The sequence below is a fragment of the Rhineura floridana genome, chromosome 15, assembly GCF_030035675.1.
Source record: "Rhineura floridana isolate rRhiFlo1 chromosome 15, rRhiFlo1.hap2, whole genome shotgun sequence".
NCBI classification, from domain to species: Eukaryota; Metazoa; Chordata; class Lepidosauria; order Squamata; family Rhineuridae; genus Rhineura; species Rhineura floridana.
The window spans coordinates 29,084,289-29,100,589 of record NC_084494.1 but is presented as its reverse complement, the minus strand read 5'-3'; the positions used below and the strand labels follow the sequence as shown (position 1 = coordinate 29,100,589).

Genomic DNA, 16,301 nt, shown 5'->3' with positions numbered 1-16,301 from the left:
ATCTTGAGTGTGTCCAAAACCACACAGCCTCAAAATTCAATATACCACTTTATTCAAAAGAATACATCAAATACCCCAATACTTTTCACTGGCTAGGACCAAAAAAAAAAGCACTCCAGTCACAAAAATCAAAAGGTATTTTGGGATGTTTTATGTTTTGGGTACTATTTGTTTTATTGAAAGAAAACTGTAAATGGTAAGTGGGTGAAATCTGGGGACATTCTTTACTATGGTGCGCTGACATTTGCGGGCAGGCTAGATGACGTTGAGTCAAGCGTCGCCCCACACCTCCCAGTGCATTTTCCTGACATTGTCCTTATCACAAAAGGTTCAGTCTTTATAAAGTACAATTGCAAAGCACAAACATTTAGCATGAGTTAGACGAGCTCAAGAGGTATCCAGTCTACCTCTCCAGTTATCCACCACCTTCACTATAGCTCACTTTGTGTTGTTCAACCACAATTGAGCTGAAATAGAATCCATCAATTTGCACAGGAACATGGGGGAAACAGACTTTTTGTGGCGGGAAAAGTTTTGTTCTTAACAGCATAATCCAAACCCAAGATCTGCTGAGATGAGAGAGTTTGGATCTGGCAAATCTTGGGATGTGCCCCTGAAAGTCCCTCACCCCAGCTGAGCGAGAGATACACCGGCATAAATCCCTCACCCAGCTTAGCCAGCAGAGTTTAAGCCGGAGTAAATTATGCCAGTGGAAGTCCCAGGATATGGTCTGAAGGTGCATAAGTCCAGCTAAGCAGGGTCAGGTCTGGTCAGTGCCTGGATGGAAGACCACGTAGGAACCATATGTAAGCCGCCTTGGGTTTCAATCAAGAAAAGAAAGCCGGGATATAAATGTAATAAATAAATAAATAATAATAATTAATAAATACAGCACTGTAAAGCGGGGCCCTACTGTAAAAAGGGGTGTTCTGGGGGCAGAATGAAGCAAAGAGAGACTTGCACCTATTCCAAACCCCTTTCAGCTTAGTCACGTGATCTAGCAACCCAGCAGAAAAAGGCTGGCAAAAATGGTGGTGTAAGTCAAATACCTCCAAAACGGAGTTAGGGGTAATTCACACAGGTGTAATGTACACTTGTGTAAATTACCCTAGTTTTCTATAGTTAGGCTTGCTCTGTAACTTGCACAGGAAATCAACTTGCACATCAATAGGCTTTTTGAAGTGGGTCAAGCTTTATAATTAACTAGTAATGAACTTTTACAATAACACTTTTTTAAAAAGTTGACACACATAAACCTAGGTGTGCTTGCACCTGCCAGTGTACTATCCCCTGTCCACACAGAAGCACAAGATGGCAGATGGCCCTCTGCTGGTAACCAAGGTTGCAGTCATCTGTTTGTTTGACAGGAACTTGAGGAGGACCTTCCAGAAATGACTTGTACAAGAAGGAAACCGAAAGCCACCACTTGAGCTGTTCCTTTCTGGGAAATGAATTTTATTTTCTTTTAAAAAGGAAACTCTCTGGTCAGCCACTTTCAGGCTGGCAGGAAGCGTTCTATTCTTGCAAGGAGATGCCGTGCATTTTCATCCATTGAAAAGACAGTGTGTAGATGTTTGTGCTGCTGTGAGGTACACATCAAGATAGGAAGGCAGGAACTGGCCCACATTAGGAGGAGTTTCATTTCATTTTTAATTTGTATAGAGCCTTTCTACATTACTGCAGTCCAGGCAGTTTGCAACCTGACAAAATGTATAACAAAAATCATTTACCCATCACGTAACAATCAAAAATTACAGGCATCCATTTCTCATACAGCAGGCATAGGGAACCTCAAGCCCGGAGAGCGACTCTCCAGGCCTCTCAGTTCAGCCCTCAGATTTCTCCCCAGGCCATACCCCTCACTGGTCCCGCTTGACAAACTCCAAGTGCTTTCACGTGGCTAGAATGTGTACTTGAACTCTGGTCATGCCTCTCGCTTCCCTGGATGGAGGACAGAGTGTGAGTGTGTGTAGAAGCTAGCCTACTGTATAGGGGTATTTGCATTCCTTGCTCCACCTCCTTTTCTCATTGGTCCCACCCACCACTGGCATGTGGCCCTCAGAATGTTGCCCAGAAGGGAATGCAGCCCTTGGGCTGACAAAGGTTCCCTGCCCCTGTCGTACAGCATTACAAGTTAATGACCTGACAACTAAAAATAACCAATTACAAAATTCAAGCATCCATTTCACCTATAGTATTAAAGAGAAGATATCAACAAAATATCAGCAACTGACAGCAATAAACAAAGCAGCAAATACAATTTTGTAGCATTTGCTTTGCTTACAAAACAAAGTGCAGGGAAATGCAAACAGTAACAGTTGTATTTCATAGTTTCAAAAATGGGGAATCATCCGCTGTGTATTTCTTTTCCCAGCAATCCTAGGTATAACCTGAAACCTGCATAACACCTCATCCAACTAAGTCTGCAATCTCCTCCTGTACTCCATCTTAAATAGATACAGTTCCGAACCACCTGTTTTTCTCTCCTCACCACACCACACCACTGCATCTCTTGCTTTGCTTAATATTCAGCCTGATGAAGATCTCTGGAGATTTCAAAAGCTTGTTCACTATTTTTTGTAGGTGGTCCTAAGAAAAGTATTGCAAGACTGGGGGTTTTGACGGCAAACAGGCTCTCTTACAAAGCTGAGCATCTCCATCTGGGCACCCAGCCACCCTAGTGGAGGAAACATTTTCTGCTGTTAAGGCCTACCTGCAGGATATGGAACCTGCATTCCTCAGCGGCATAAGAGGATAAATTATCTACAGCCCAATCCTATGCATGCTGAATCCGAAGGAAGTTCCACTGAGTTCAATAGTGCTAACTGCAAGTAAGATTGCCATCCAAAAGTTAGGCAAATTTGGGGCAGAAAAACTGCTGATTTGGGGCAGAAAGACTGCACATTCCGTCCTCCCGGGATCCCACCACCAGGGTGGAAGTGTAAGCAGAGGAGCATTCTTGTGCTCCTCTGTCATTATCTGTTTGAGCTTTTTTGTCCTTCCCATTCAGAATAATGGGAGGGAAATCCTCCAAAGTCAACGCCATCTGGAAAGACCCATTCACAGTCATCAGATGGCAAGATGCACACACAACACGTTCCCCGAATCAAGCTCACAACAAAAGCTTGTAATGACAACAAATAAATGGACGGATAAACCAACCAGCAAATAAGCAGAGTATTACAGTTCTTTCACTGGTTTGGGGGTGTGCCAGAGGACTCGGAAGGCTACTCTTGACCCACCTCCCAGCATTCCCCCTTTCAGCCTCTATCAACATCACAGCTCCAACACAGGGAGGAGGCATGGGGGAGAAATTGGCTTTTAATGGAAACCTTAAATTGCTCTTCCTAAAACAAAAAGCCAGGGGTAGGGAATCTCAGGCCCGGGAGCCAAATCTGGCCCTCCAGGACCCTCTAACTGGCCCGTGAGGCTCTGCTCCAGGACATACAGCCTGCCTAGGCCACTTCTCACCAGCCCCCCCACACTTCATATCCTTCTCAAGTGCTTTTGCATGTTTTTGAACTGTGATAATGCCCCTTGTGCGCATGGATGGAGAGCGGAGGGGAGTGTGCATAAAACCCCTGGCTGGATATAGCTTACTAGACCACACTTGTTACCAGGGATGGGAAGAAATTTGATTCCATGCAGTTACAGGCAACCTTAACTAATTTACACTTTTTGAAACATTATGAGAACCAAAACACAGCCATCCTTCCAAATTCACGCTTCTCCGACTTTTGCAATGCAGTTCTCCAGTCGTTTACAAAAATGCATATATTTGTGAAAATAACATACAAAAATGCATTCTATTAAGGGAAAATGCTTTGCAAAAACAGGTGCATGAGTCAAAAATGCATACGAAAGCACCCTTAGGGAGAAATTTGCACTAGAATGACAGTAAATTTTCACAAGGCCTTAAAAAAAAATCACAAGCTGCTAAGGAAATGTGGAGAACTGCGCTTAAGACTGGATTAATGAGAAAGTCGGAGAAGCCAAAATGGATACATTCGCCCATCCCTATCTGTTGTCCCACTAGCTTTTGCCTCTGGCCCCACTCACCACTCGCTTGCACTCCCCTGGAAGGTTCCCCATGAAAGAATGCAGCCCTTGGGTTGAAAAAGGTTCCCGCCCCAGCAATACGTGGAGCAAAATGCAGCCATCCTTCAAAATTCACACTTCTCAGAATTTTCCAATGCAGTTTCTCCAACTCAAAACGGTGTGCAAAAATGCATATGTTATGGCAGTGTGTGTATAATGCCCTACATTTGTAAAAAAACAACATACAAAATGCCCTATATTTGTAAAAAGCAACAAACAAAATGCACTATGTTAAGGGAAATTGCTTGCAAAACTATATATATGCAGCTTCCCTTCCACATTTTGGTACAACTGGGGAAAACAGTATGATGTACGATTAGAACCTGCCCTCAGAGACGAGGGGGAGTGAATTCCTTTCTCAGCTCTGGTCTCATTCTAGCTGCAAGGGTTTCCCAGGACGCGTGTACACATGATCTTTCTTCCCATGGAAGAACCGTACAGTGCTGGCCCACAGCCCGGAGATCCTGACCCGGTAGTGAATGATGCCTTCCTGTACATCATAGACATTGATGTTATTTTCCCCGCTCCCAGAAGCGAACTTCAGCACCCACCCGCCACAATCTACAACCATGTGGGCGTTGTCTTGGACACAAATGGGCTCCTTGGCAAACTCTTGCACTGCAAACACCAGGCAGCCCCCCAGTTCCTCTGAAAGAACCCCCCAGGATTGCAAGCTGCTTCTCACTCTCAGCAGGTCTCCGACACTCAGTGGCTCCTTGCGAGAGGACAGCCTCACAAGGTGCATTTCAGCCGTCCGCTCCCGGATATCGTACTGGATCTTTTCATATAAGAGATACACCGAAATCTCACAGTCCCCATTGCCAGAGCGAAACTCTATGGGTGGTCCGTCACACTGGATAACCATCTGGGCATTTTGCTGCACAGCGAGGGGTTCCTTGCTAAAGACATCAATAGCAAAGTTGAAACAGGCTTGGAGCAGGTAGTTCATGCCGGCCAGTCGATCACGGTGCTTCAGGAGGTTCCCAACAGTTAGTGGTTCATAGGAGGGCAGCATGGTGGCTATCTGCAAGAGGGCATCCTTTAGGATTTTGATGATGCCGGAAGACTTCAACCATTGCTTGGTTGTCACAGCGACCTCACGGCTTGTGCCCACGGGAGAATAATCTGCCTTGTCCATGGCTAGCCATATGGCAGTGAGGAGTACAGACAGCAGCACCACAAGCACGATGGTCCACAACAGTCTGACCAAGAATCTCTGGAGCTGAGCTTTAAGGAATTGGGCACCAGCCCCAAGAGCCCACTGGAAGCCGTTGCTCAGGAGGGAGGCCATCTATCCTAAAAAGAATGAAATGGCATCAATGCCGGGGAGGTGGAATTCTTTTAATTTATTTTTTTATTTCCACAATTTACAGGGCCACAGGTTCTCCCTCCCTAGTTTAAACATTATACTGGGAGGGTATAACGTCCCTGTACAGCAGTCCATGTGCCTGGTGTGTCTCCCTTAAGTCTGACCACCTTGCCTCTGGTGCAGGGTCAGCATGCCAGGGATGTATAGAGCAGGTGAACTCCACATGCCATGCTAACATTTCAAAGGCAGTGACGTAAAACATGGCTGGAGAGCCTGTGGCCCTTCAGATGTTGCTGGCCTGCAACTCCCATGATCTTTGCTCTGACCATTGACCATGCTGGCTGAGGCTGAAGGGCCCCAGGTTCCCCACCTCTGGTGCATAGGACTGCAGCCTTAGTCTGCATACATACTACATATTTAAAGGGCATGGCTTCCCCCAAAGAATTATGGGAACAGTAGTATGTTAAGGGTGCTGAGAATTATAGTTCTGTGAGTGGTAAACTACATTTCCCAGGATTCTTTGGGGGAAGCCATGTGCTTTAAACGGGTTTTGAATCATGTGTGTGGGTGTGTGTGCAGAGCCTTAGCCAATCAATCACCCAGATTAATCAATTAAAGCAGCCTTTCCGAACCTTTGGGTCCTCATATATTGCTGGACTACAATTCCCATCATTCCTGACCATTTGCCATACTGGCTGAGGCTGGTGGGAGTTGGGAACAGTTGAATTAAAGCATCCATCTACTAGAAAGGTGCCTCCACAATGAACTGGTCAAGAAATCTATAGCTTTTAAATATAAAAATACAAGTACTGTAGGTGCCAACCAGCACCTAAAAAGAGATGCTCACACCTGTGTGTGTTTATGTGAAAAAGATAAGAGAAGGCAGCATATGCTTGCATCACCTAAATACAATGTATGGGGCATCTCCCCCCCCCTTTTAAAGACTATCACTAAGTTATCCTCCAGTGCCAAATTTATGCAGATTTATGGGGACACCACACTTTGTACTTAGATGATGCAAGCGTGTGTCACATCTTGCAACATTCCTTATTCTTTCCCACAGAGGCAGCAGGATTAGGACTATAGCCCTAATACATCAGTTAGAAAGCATTCAATTAATCGATTCTTTAATCAGCTGGCAGCCACAGATATAAATATAAAATAAAAAAATAAATTTTATTTTTCAGCCGCCTATCTGTCCGGGTTAGGGACACTCTGGGCGACGAACAACAAGAATAAAAACAATACATATAGATCAACATAATCAAATTTTAAGCTAAAAAACCATTAATTCAGAACATAAATTAAACATAAATAACAACAGCAACAGTCATGTTTAAACAAACTGAAACCCTAGAAAAATATCATTTTTTTAAAAACCACCCTTACGTTCCCCTATTAAAAAACTGCAATTGTCTCTTTAGTGACTACAATTTAACCCCTCTAAACTTACAGCTTAAACGTAGCCGTTTCTCTCTTCTCTCCTTACATGCGAGCAATGCCACTTTGCAACTCTGATCTTCACTTTCGCATTCCTGCCACCCACGTGGCATCTTGTTCTGCATCGCAGGGGCATTCTCCCACATGTCCTCATGCCGGTATTCCCCTTGCTCAATTCAAAGAGTGTCCGCAGATTTTGGGGGGTGGGAGTGAGGCATGGTCTGTGAATTGTTACATTGGCAACCCACTCCACCCGCCTTTACATTTAGAATTGCAAGGGGCACAAGCGCTTCCCCTTCCTCCCACCCCCGGCGGACACCCTCGCTTCATTCAGGAGAGAAAAAAACACTTTTCAGTGCTCTCTCCGATTGCTGTGGTCGTGCCATTCCTCTCTCCCTCCACAATCCCTTGCCCACTCCTCTACCTGCTTGTAATATCATTTCCTCCTCCGTCTCCATGTCAACCACACAGCCATTTAAAAGTCACCCTTTTCCAAACAAAACAAAACTCGTCCGCTTTATGTTGCGACCTGAACTCATTCCTTCCAGTAGGAGGCAGCAAGAAGCCATCAGCGCCATGAAAACAGAAAGAGACCGTGCAAGGCACTGCTGGACTTCCGTGCAAAACTAAGCCGCCGCCCCCCCTCGGGAAACCCCTCATATACCCTCCCTCCCCCATTCTTTCCTACATCTGGAGCTGGGTCTCGCGGGCCAGGTTGCCTGAACGGGTGGATCGCTCGCCACGGATTTGTCTAAAAAGGTATGGAGAAAGTTAGGAGACGAGGGTGGGAGAATCGCCTCTAGAGCGGGTTGGTGAAGGGAGGTGATCAGTGTTTTGCCTGAGTTCAGTTTAGTTCAGGAGCAGCTCAGTTTGCCTAGGCGGAAAAATAAGCCGGATCTGCAAATCAGATTCCCCGACTCGCGGATTCTTTCAGCGGGGTCGCGGGGATGTTGTGCCGTGGGCGGATCTTCAGAGTCCAGCCTCCAAAAGTACCAGGATGCCGCAAAAAGAGTTGGAACGAAAATGTGGGTCGGGATGGAAAGAAAATAATCTCAAGCTGCGACCCCGTGGTCGCTGGTTAGGGCGAAAGTCCCAGCGATTGCGGGGGGAGATTTCACCTCCATGCCGACCCTTGCAGAAAAAGAGAGGACCGGTCTCCGATACGTTAGTGGACCTTTTCAAAAAAAATTGTTGGTGTTAATCGCTTTTGGAGGGCAAATGCCGTCGCAACAGGCGGCTCTTCCTTTAAAATAAAGTTTGAACACTGCTGCTGTGGATGCCTTAAAAAGTATATTTTGTAGGCAGGAAAGGGCGCAGGGGACGCCGCTCTAAACAAAATCCCACTTTGTCACGCCATTTTAAAGTAACGCAGAACAACAGAAGGGTGGCTGTTACTCCTAGAGAACCTCCAGCGTCAGGGACAGTATGCCACTAAATATCAGCTGCCAGCATTGTGCGGGAGAGGTAAACAGCCATTGCCTTCCTGCTGTGCTGCTGGGAAGCGTCTGGCCTGGGATGCAGGGTGGCAGACTAATTTAGCCTTTGGCCTGATCCATAAGGGCTGTTGTTCATTTATCCTCACAACAACCCTGTGAGGCAGATTAGGCTGAGAGAAAGAGTGAGTGACCGGCTTAGGGAGTTTCATGGCTTGGTGGGGATTTGAACCTGAGTCTCCCCAGTCCAACACTTCAGCCATTACAAATTTAAACAAATTAAGCAATTTAAATAAATGTGCACATTGCCAAAAGCCCCAGTTAACTCTTTAAGTTATTGACATAACTTTAACGTTACGATATTGACATAAGTGTGAGATAATATATCATGTAATAACCAAGAGACACACCCCTCTCTGTCTTTGCTAGGACAGGGTGTCAATTACTCTGCCCTTTTCATTCCTGATTGCAAAACACCAGCATCAAAATCACTTGGCATACCAAAAAACTATACAGTTTACTCTTTGCCCCACAACTAAGGCATTTACAGTCTTACCTACACCAGTCTGACTCATCAAGCTGTACCTATCAAAATCCTTCTGTGCAATTAAGTATTTAAGACACTAGAGGTCTATAAAATACTATGTTTTTCTTCCAAAGAACCCTGGAGGTTGTAGTTCCATAAGGGACTGCTAGGACTCTATACAGAGAATGTTTGCTACTCTCAGTGCAGTCCCTAGAGCACCTTGTGGGAATTAGGCCTATTCAGTTGGTTCAATAACCCTAGTAAGGAGATACTATTCATTGTGGGGAGTGGAGTTTAAAAGCCTGCAAAACGAAGAGAGCAGGAGGAAATGTGGGTGGGACATCAAAACTTGCAAAAGGAAATGGTTAGGCCACTTATTGGGGCGGGAAGGGTGTGAGAGCCATTCGGAGGGAGGAAATCTGAGAGGTTGGGTTGTGAGCGGGTGCCCGCACTTTGAGGATGTGGGCTTGCAGAACGTTTAAGCAAGAGAAGTGGAGGTACTTTAAAATGAAACGGAAGGAGGAACAGCCATTTTGGACTGTGTAAAAGAATGAAAATGAAGTAGCTGAAATGGAATTTGAGGGGTGAATCCTTGTTTCACTATCAGCCCAGCACTGCAGAAATTTAGGTAGGGGAAGTCAGGAGAGAGGTCTCCCCCTTGACTAAGAATATAAAGGCCTGTTGAGTAAACTCCTGCTGGTCTGAGGCCTGGTGCAAGATGGCTGCCAAGCGACCAGTCAAAACAGAGCCCAGCGAGAGCCTCCCCAAAAGGTGACTGGATTTGTTTAAGCAAGGCTTGCTGTAACCATTTCCTTGGGGTTACAAGATCAAAAAACAGTGTTTTAGCCACCCTCTTGAAACAAAGTGTCTTACATAATTCATACAATATTATTATTATTTAGTATTATTACTATTGACTTGATTGCTTTCCCGCTCTTCTGCATAAAATCCCAGGGCGGGTTACAACAATTTAAAATTCAATATTAGAAACCATTTAAAACCAATTACAATCACAGGAATAGGGAGGGTCCTGAAATATTTGTTTCAGGTGTCAAAGGCCAAGGGTAAAGAGGTGCATCTTCAGCATAGATGAAGGAAACTATATAATGAAGGTGCCGGGCGCACCTCCAGTGTGGTGTAGTGATTAAGGTGTTGGACTATGACCTGGGAGGCCAGGGTTCACATCCCCACATAGCCATGAAGCGCACTGGGTGACCTTGGGCCAGTCACTGCCTCTCAGCCTCATGAAAACCCTATTCATAGGGTTGCCATAAATCGGAATCGACTTGAAGACAGTACATTTACATTTTATTTAGGGGCTGCTGCAGAGAATGCCCTCTGCCGGGCCACCACTCCCCACACATTTGAGGGTGGAGAAACTATCAACAACAGCAGCAATTATTCTCTTTCACCCTAGGAGAAATAAAGTCAAGAGGCCCTGGTCATTCCAGGGGCTGTTGATTCCTTTTTAGGGTGGTTCAGCCTCATGAGCTTGCAAAGAAATAGGGGGCACTTCTTCAGGGTAACTGTGTAGAAAAAAGACTTGCGCAAGAAATCTCCAATTCCACTTGGAAAAGTATACTTGTTACCAGATTTTTTTTCTTTATATTGATTATTCAATTTTGACTTAAATGCCCTCCATTGCCCTTCAGGGCCCCAAGCATACTCACCACTGTGTATGCTGAAGTATAATGGTTTTCAATGGATGCTTTAAGAGTGAAAAGGTGATTCTCTCAGGCTAATTCTCACAACATGAGATCTTGGATATGTGGTATCAGGCAAGGTAAAATGGATTACAGGATTTCTTTTTTTCATCTCCTCTTCACTGGTGATCTTGTATTTGGAGGATGAATGCAACCGGCATATTTAAAGAGGTTCCCAGGCCTCATAATTTTTTTCTAAGGTTTAAGACCCCTGGAACATCCACCGCCTCACCCCCCAGGGTGTTCCTTGGCCTCCACTATCCTGCTGTTATTTGTTTTAAGATGTAACATGGCTTACACTTTTTTAATAAAATAGTTTAAACAAAAAGAAGTACATTTAAAAACCGTATACAAACCTCTCCACCAAAGTCCTCTGCCATATGAATTTGTCACCAGCTTACCAGTTCTCAGCTGGGGTAATTTTCATTCTCCTGGGCTTGCCAGAGGGCAGTCAAATCTAAAAACAAGGGCCAAGACTAAATACAAGGGAAGGAGGCTAGCCAAGGAGAATGTTTATGGCTCCACTCCAAAGGTATGAGAGTGCCAGGCAGCCCTGGTTTCCCCTATCCTGACACTGTTACCAGTTTTATCTCTTAAAATACAGATGGGCCTAGTGGGTGACCAAAGACACTGACCAGAGAGCAGGAATCTTATAGAGAAGGGCGGTCCAGATCATTTGAGTTCTTTTACCTTTTGTTATTACCTTAACAATATGATAATTTTACTATACTGGTTTCATTCATACTTACACAAGCACACACAAAGGAGTGTCAGTTTAGTAACTGAAGTCTTAACTATGGGAAGCCAGCGTAATTTACACCAGTTTATGTTAAGCTGGTTCAAAGTATGCCAGATCCAACCCCATTCAGGAGCAAGGCTACTGAGCCAGCTCAAGCCTGACCGAGAGAAAACAAGCCTTTAAAATAGAGTTCGACTTACACCACCCTTAAGTTCCACCAGGTTCCCATGTGCTGTGATTGGGCTGAACTGAGTTAGGATCCAGCATAAATCACACACGCGCACCTGGTCCTGCCCCGGAATGCCCCTTTGGAGATTCATATCAGCCAGCTTCAGCTGAGCTGGGATGAGGGACTTGTGCCAGCGTATCTCCAGCTAAGCCAGGTTTGGGGACTTGCACCAGCATAGATCCAGCTGACCTGGGATTCAGCTGGTTGAGCCGGAGATCCGCCAGTTCCTAACTTGCTCATCCCGGCAGATCTTGGGTTTGGATTGCTCCCTTAGTTTTTTTTAGAAGGTGAAATAGGTGTTGGTTTACCGCATCACTTTAACGTATTTTGTTGATTTCGTTCTCCTCCTCCTCCTCTCTTCCTCTTGGTCCCAGGGCCCTATTGTTTTATCCTAAGTTTTCTTCTTGGTTAGCAAAAGAATAATTCTCAGACTAATCCAAATGTGTGGCCAGTTTTTATCACCTTCATATTCTGCACCAATTCCAAGCACATGATATATTTGTTCAACTTTCTCATGACATCAACACTTTAGTAAATGTTCTTAACTGCTTTCTTCAGGCTCATCCAATAAAAAATACATTTTTACCTATTCCCATCTATTTGATTACACTATTCCATATCATGACAATATATAGTTCATAACAATAACCACTCACATCACCAACTATGAATGGAATAGGGTCTTACTAATGGAAACATTATTTAAGAAGATGGTAGCCTCTTACCTCGTTCTCCCAAAATCAACCCCAGAGCTGATCCAGCTGCACAGCTCTCTAAATGGAAAAGATTCCCTATTTCATGCTATCCAGCCCCATACAAGCTAATGTGGATATGGAACACAATTTCAATTTATTATCATCATCATCCAGGTTTGGAAAAAGGGCGGGGTAAAAATAAAGATTCATTCAGATTCATTCATCATCATCATTATTAACCAGGTTGATATTTTATGAGAGAATGGTATATAAATGCTTTTATAAAATAAATAATTGTTTGTTAAACATCTCATGAGATATATTGCCTCCTTTCTGCCAGGCCTCGACTCGATCCAATGGCAGTTCAGTCCCCACTGGCTTCAGAAAACAAAGCTGCTGGACTGATAGAAGAATATGATATTATCACTGAAGAGGACATTGAAGACATTAAGGATGCTCTCGAAGGAGGGAGAATGGCAGAAGCAGCCTCCAAGATTATGCAAAACCTGCAGGCCTTGGAGAATGCCTGCCTGGACATTGCAGTAACAGGAGAGTCTGGCTCCGGTAAGTCCTCATTTGTCAATGCCATTCGGGGTCTAGGGGATGATGAAGAAGAATCTGCCGACACTGGGGTTGTGGAGACCACAAAGGTGCCCACTCCTTATCCACACCCCAAGCACCCCAATGTGACTGTGTGGGATCTACCGGGAATCGGCACTCCAGAATTCAAGTCCAGCACTTACCTGGAGCAGGTAAGCTTCTCCCGTTACGACTTCTTTATTCTCATTGCCTCCGAGCGCTTCAAGTCCAACCACGCCCAGTTGGCACGTGAGATCCAGCGGCTAGGCAAACATTTCTACTTTGTGCGCTCCAAGGTGGATGCAGATCTAGAGGCCACCAAAAGGCGCCGGCCAAAAGCCTACAATGAGGAGGCGATACTGAGAAACATTCGAGAGAATTGCCAGGAGTGCCTTCTGGCTGAAGGAGTGGCTGCTCCCCAGGTCTTCCTCCTTTCCAGCTGGGAGCTAAACAAATATGATTTCATGCAGCTTGAGGACACCTTAGAAAAGGAGCTGCCGAGACACAAGAGACATGCCTTCCTCCTTGCCCTACCCAACATCTCTTTGGCCATCTTGCAGAAGAAGAAGGAGGCATTGCAGAAACAGATCTGGAAACTGGCTACAATCTCATGTGGAGTGGCTGCTGTGCCCATCCCAGGCCTCTCTGTAGCTTGTGATACAGTTATCCTGGTTAAGTCTCTTTCGGAATACCGTCAGAACTTTGGCCTGGATGAGGACTCTCTTAACAAGTTGGCAGAGAAAGTTGACAAGCCTGTGGAAGAGATCAAAGAAGTGATTAAGTCACCTCTGGCCAAAGAGATCTCCAGGGATTTAGTGGTGAAGTTGCTAACCAAAGCTGGTGGTGGTGCATTGATGCTGGTGGAATACTTTGCTAGCACAATCCCCATATTTGGCTCTGTGGCAGCTGGAGGATTGTCCTTTGGAACCACCTACTACATGCTAAAGAGCTCCCTGGAGGAGGTGGCAGGAGATGCCCAAAATGTTCTCATCAAGGCCTTTGAGTCTGGTGTTTGAAAGGGTTCTTAGGGTCTCGTGTAGCAAATCTGGGTTGAGAGGTCAGTTTCTAAATGGCTGCACTGAATTGAATAGACCCTTGTCATTCTCGCAAGCTCAGAACTAAGGTCACTAACTGTAACAATCAGAAGAGGATATAAAACAAACAATGGGCGTGTCACAATGACCTCCCTTTTTTTAAATGGCGTCTGTAAGCTGGGAAAGGGGTTTGCTTGTTTGTTTGTGGTCACGTATCAAAACAATTTAATTTGGATTCCAGCATAGGAATCCTGGGAACTGCAGTGGCTAGGGATCTCTAAAACAAAGAATTCTTACCACCCCCAACAAAACTAGAGTTCCCAGGGTTCTTTGGGGAAAGCTACGACAGTTAAACCAGAATGAAGCTGGACTAAATACGTAATGCAGAAGTGACCTGAACTCAATACTTTCTGCATTTGGCATGTTACTCCTGCATTTTGACTGGAGGCCTTTTTAGATTGGCTGGCTTCCTTTGGTGAAGAGCTGGATGATCAGTTTTTGATGTTTTTTGATGTTATCCCCCTACTGAATTTAAGCCTAGATTGATTTAATGGATTGTGCTGTTTTATATCTGCTGAAGATGGATAACATTCAGGACTTACCTGATGAACAGTCAAAATACAAATCAGTTCTTTTTTAGTAGTGTTTCAAGCTATAAATTTTTATCAACCTGAATCTTAAGGCCCATCTCCCTATTCGTTTTTTGAATGGTTATATGTGTCTAACCTAAAGCAGCTGGAGTGTGTTATTAGATTTGAAGCAAGAGTGCAACTAAGTAACATCTCATTCAGAAGCGACCCTGAGTCAGGTGCATGGGGGGGGGAGGCGTGACCAGCTGGAGTCCTATTAGTTTTTTGGATCTCCAGGGAGACTTCTAGATTATTAAAACAACAAATACTCATCTTTTCGAAAGAGAAAAAAAATACAGAGACAATCCTTAATATGAGGGGCCCACATTTTCACAAGTCTTCTTGTACCTTTAGGTAGCACCCCCCTCCACGTTTTGTTCAGAAATGAAAAATGCAGTCCTTGGCAAATAAAAGATTGAGTTTGGGTAATAGCCCCCAAAAAAGTTTAGCTCATTTATTAAGAGAATCCTCTCTACCATTGACCCAGGGATAAAAACTGTGTGCAGCTTAACAAGCAAGATTATGAAATTATAACTTTGGTGTTATAAACCTAGTTCATACAAGACATGTTGGAGCATATTATCAAGTGCGCAGTCTAACTTCCATTGTTTAGAAAAGCTGTAGCAATCAAACATGGTAAGTTTTTTGGGGGGGCATAGTAAGAATTATGAAATCATAAAGTCTAGAAAACAGAATGCAACTCCAGGGGCATCAGTTCTTGCTGAGAACTGATGTAGCTTTCTAGACTGGGCACTGTCCTGCCATCTTTATATCTAACCTTCTTCCAAGGCCAAAGTATGTCTTGGTTATGTCAGTGGAAGTAATCTATCAGGTCAGAGACAGAAAGGGATTCAGCTGTGTACTTCACTCTTGCCAAGTGATAAACAAAGTCAGTGAAGGTCAGGAGAACATGGAGGTTGATTGAGCTATCATAATGACAGTAGGAAGTGTCAACATCATACCTTATGTGGGACTTCGTTTAGTACTTCAAAAGGTGTTCATTAAACACAAGTTCTGCTCATTCAATTACTTGAACATGTACCCCACTTTAACTAACATAGCTTCTAGCCTTAAGGCTGAATTCTTCTGCACCCTTACTTAAGAGTAAGACCCACTGAATGCATGGGATCAGCCTTCAAGAAGACTTGAAGACATGACAGTACACCAACATGAAGGCAAGAAGTTGTGCAATGCCCTGAGCCATTCATTATTAACCATGCACAAATGGCTTGGTTCAGAAGGAGCGTGAGTAGCCTTTGAGCTTGTGTACTCGCCCCTCATCTCCAGCACAGCTGTGAAAAGACTGGAGGTATCTGCTTCCTTTTTTTAATTATTGACCAACTTGCTCTTTTGTCCAACAAAGTCAAATTAATTAGTTTAAAACTATTGCTTACTGAAGCAAACCAGAATCAAAGTGTGGTTTCTGAACTTGGCATTTTGTTTTCACAAACCATAGCTTGGCTCCCAGTTTTGACCTAATGAGAAATACAGATTAGTATAAAACCAAGAGGTGGATGCTTCCATGTTCTTCATGCAATGCCAAATCATGGTTTAGCAGCCAAAATATGGTCTGGCATTACATCCAAACTAGGCCTATATCTCAGCCCATAGAGACCACCCGAGTGAATCACTAACACCAAGATAGGGATTACAAACCAGTTGAGCCAGCGCTATAGAAGAACTGCCAATCTGCTAAAGAAATGTACCAGCACCTCAAGAGTGGGTCAGGGAAACAAAAATTATTTTCAAGACAATTTTCATCCCGCACACAGGCCCGTGACCCGAGAAGTGTGACTTCTACAGAAAAAACAAGCATGTGGCCCCTTGTATCCCTTCTTTAGAGGGATTTAATTATTGAAATTATTTTTTCAATCATTTTATAGATCA

At 44.3% G+C, this 16,301-nt stretch overlaps 2 protein-coding genes across 5 annotated transcripts; one reads left to right on the top strand and one right to left on the bottom strand.

Moving 5' to 3' along the window:
- Window positions 1-2,486: 2,486 nt before the first annotated feature.
- LOC133370825 (uncharacterized) lies at window positions 2,487-8,565 on the bottom strand. 2 transcript variants are annotated; one of them, XM_061597697.1, is made up of 2 exons: window positions 6,861-8,565; window positions 2,487-5,389 (listed from the first exon to the last, which is right to left on the bottom strand). In XM_061597697.1, the coding sequence occupies exon 2, from the start codon at window positions 5,387-5,389 to the stop codon at window positions 4,469-4,471; it is 921 nt and encodes a 306-aa protein (XP_061453681.1). In that variant the 5' UTR covers window positions 6,861-8,565; the 3' UTR covers window positions 2,487-4,468. The 2 variants fall into 2 exon arrangements, with proteins under 2 accessions (XP_061453681.1, XP_061453680.1); XM_061597696.1 differs by having other exon boundaries at window positions 2,487-5,394; window positions 6,861-8,564.
- On the top strand, window positions 7,379-14,466 carry LOC133370824 (interferon-inducible GTPase 5-like). 3 transcript variants are annotated; one of them, XM_061597695.1, is made up of 2 exons: window positions 7,379-7,606; window positions 12,513-14,466. In XM_061597695.1, exon 2 carries the CDS (start codon window positions 12,529-12,531, stop codon window positions 13,765-13,767), a length of 1,239 nt encoding a protein of 412 aa, XP_061453679.1. In that variant the 5' UTR covers window positions 7,379-7,606; window positions 12,513-12,528; the 3' UTR covers window positions 13,768-14,466. The 3 variants fall into 3 exon arrangements, with proteins under 3 accessions (XP_061453679.1, XP_061453678.1, XP_061453677.1); XM_061597694.1 differs by lacking the exon at window positions 7,379-7,606 and adding an exon at window positions 9,201-9,303; XM_061597693.1 differs by lacking the exon at window positions 7,379-7,606 and adding an exon at window positions 9,312-9,577.
- The last annotated feature ends 1,835 nt before the right edge of the window (window positions 14,467-16,301 follow it).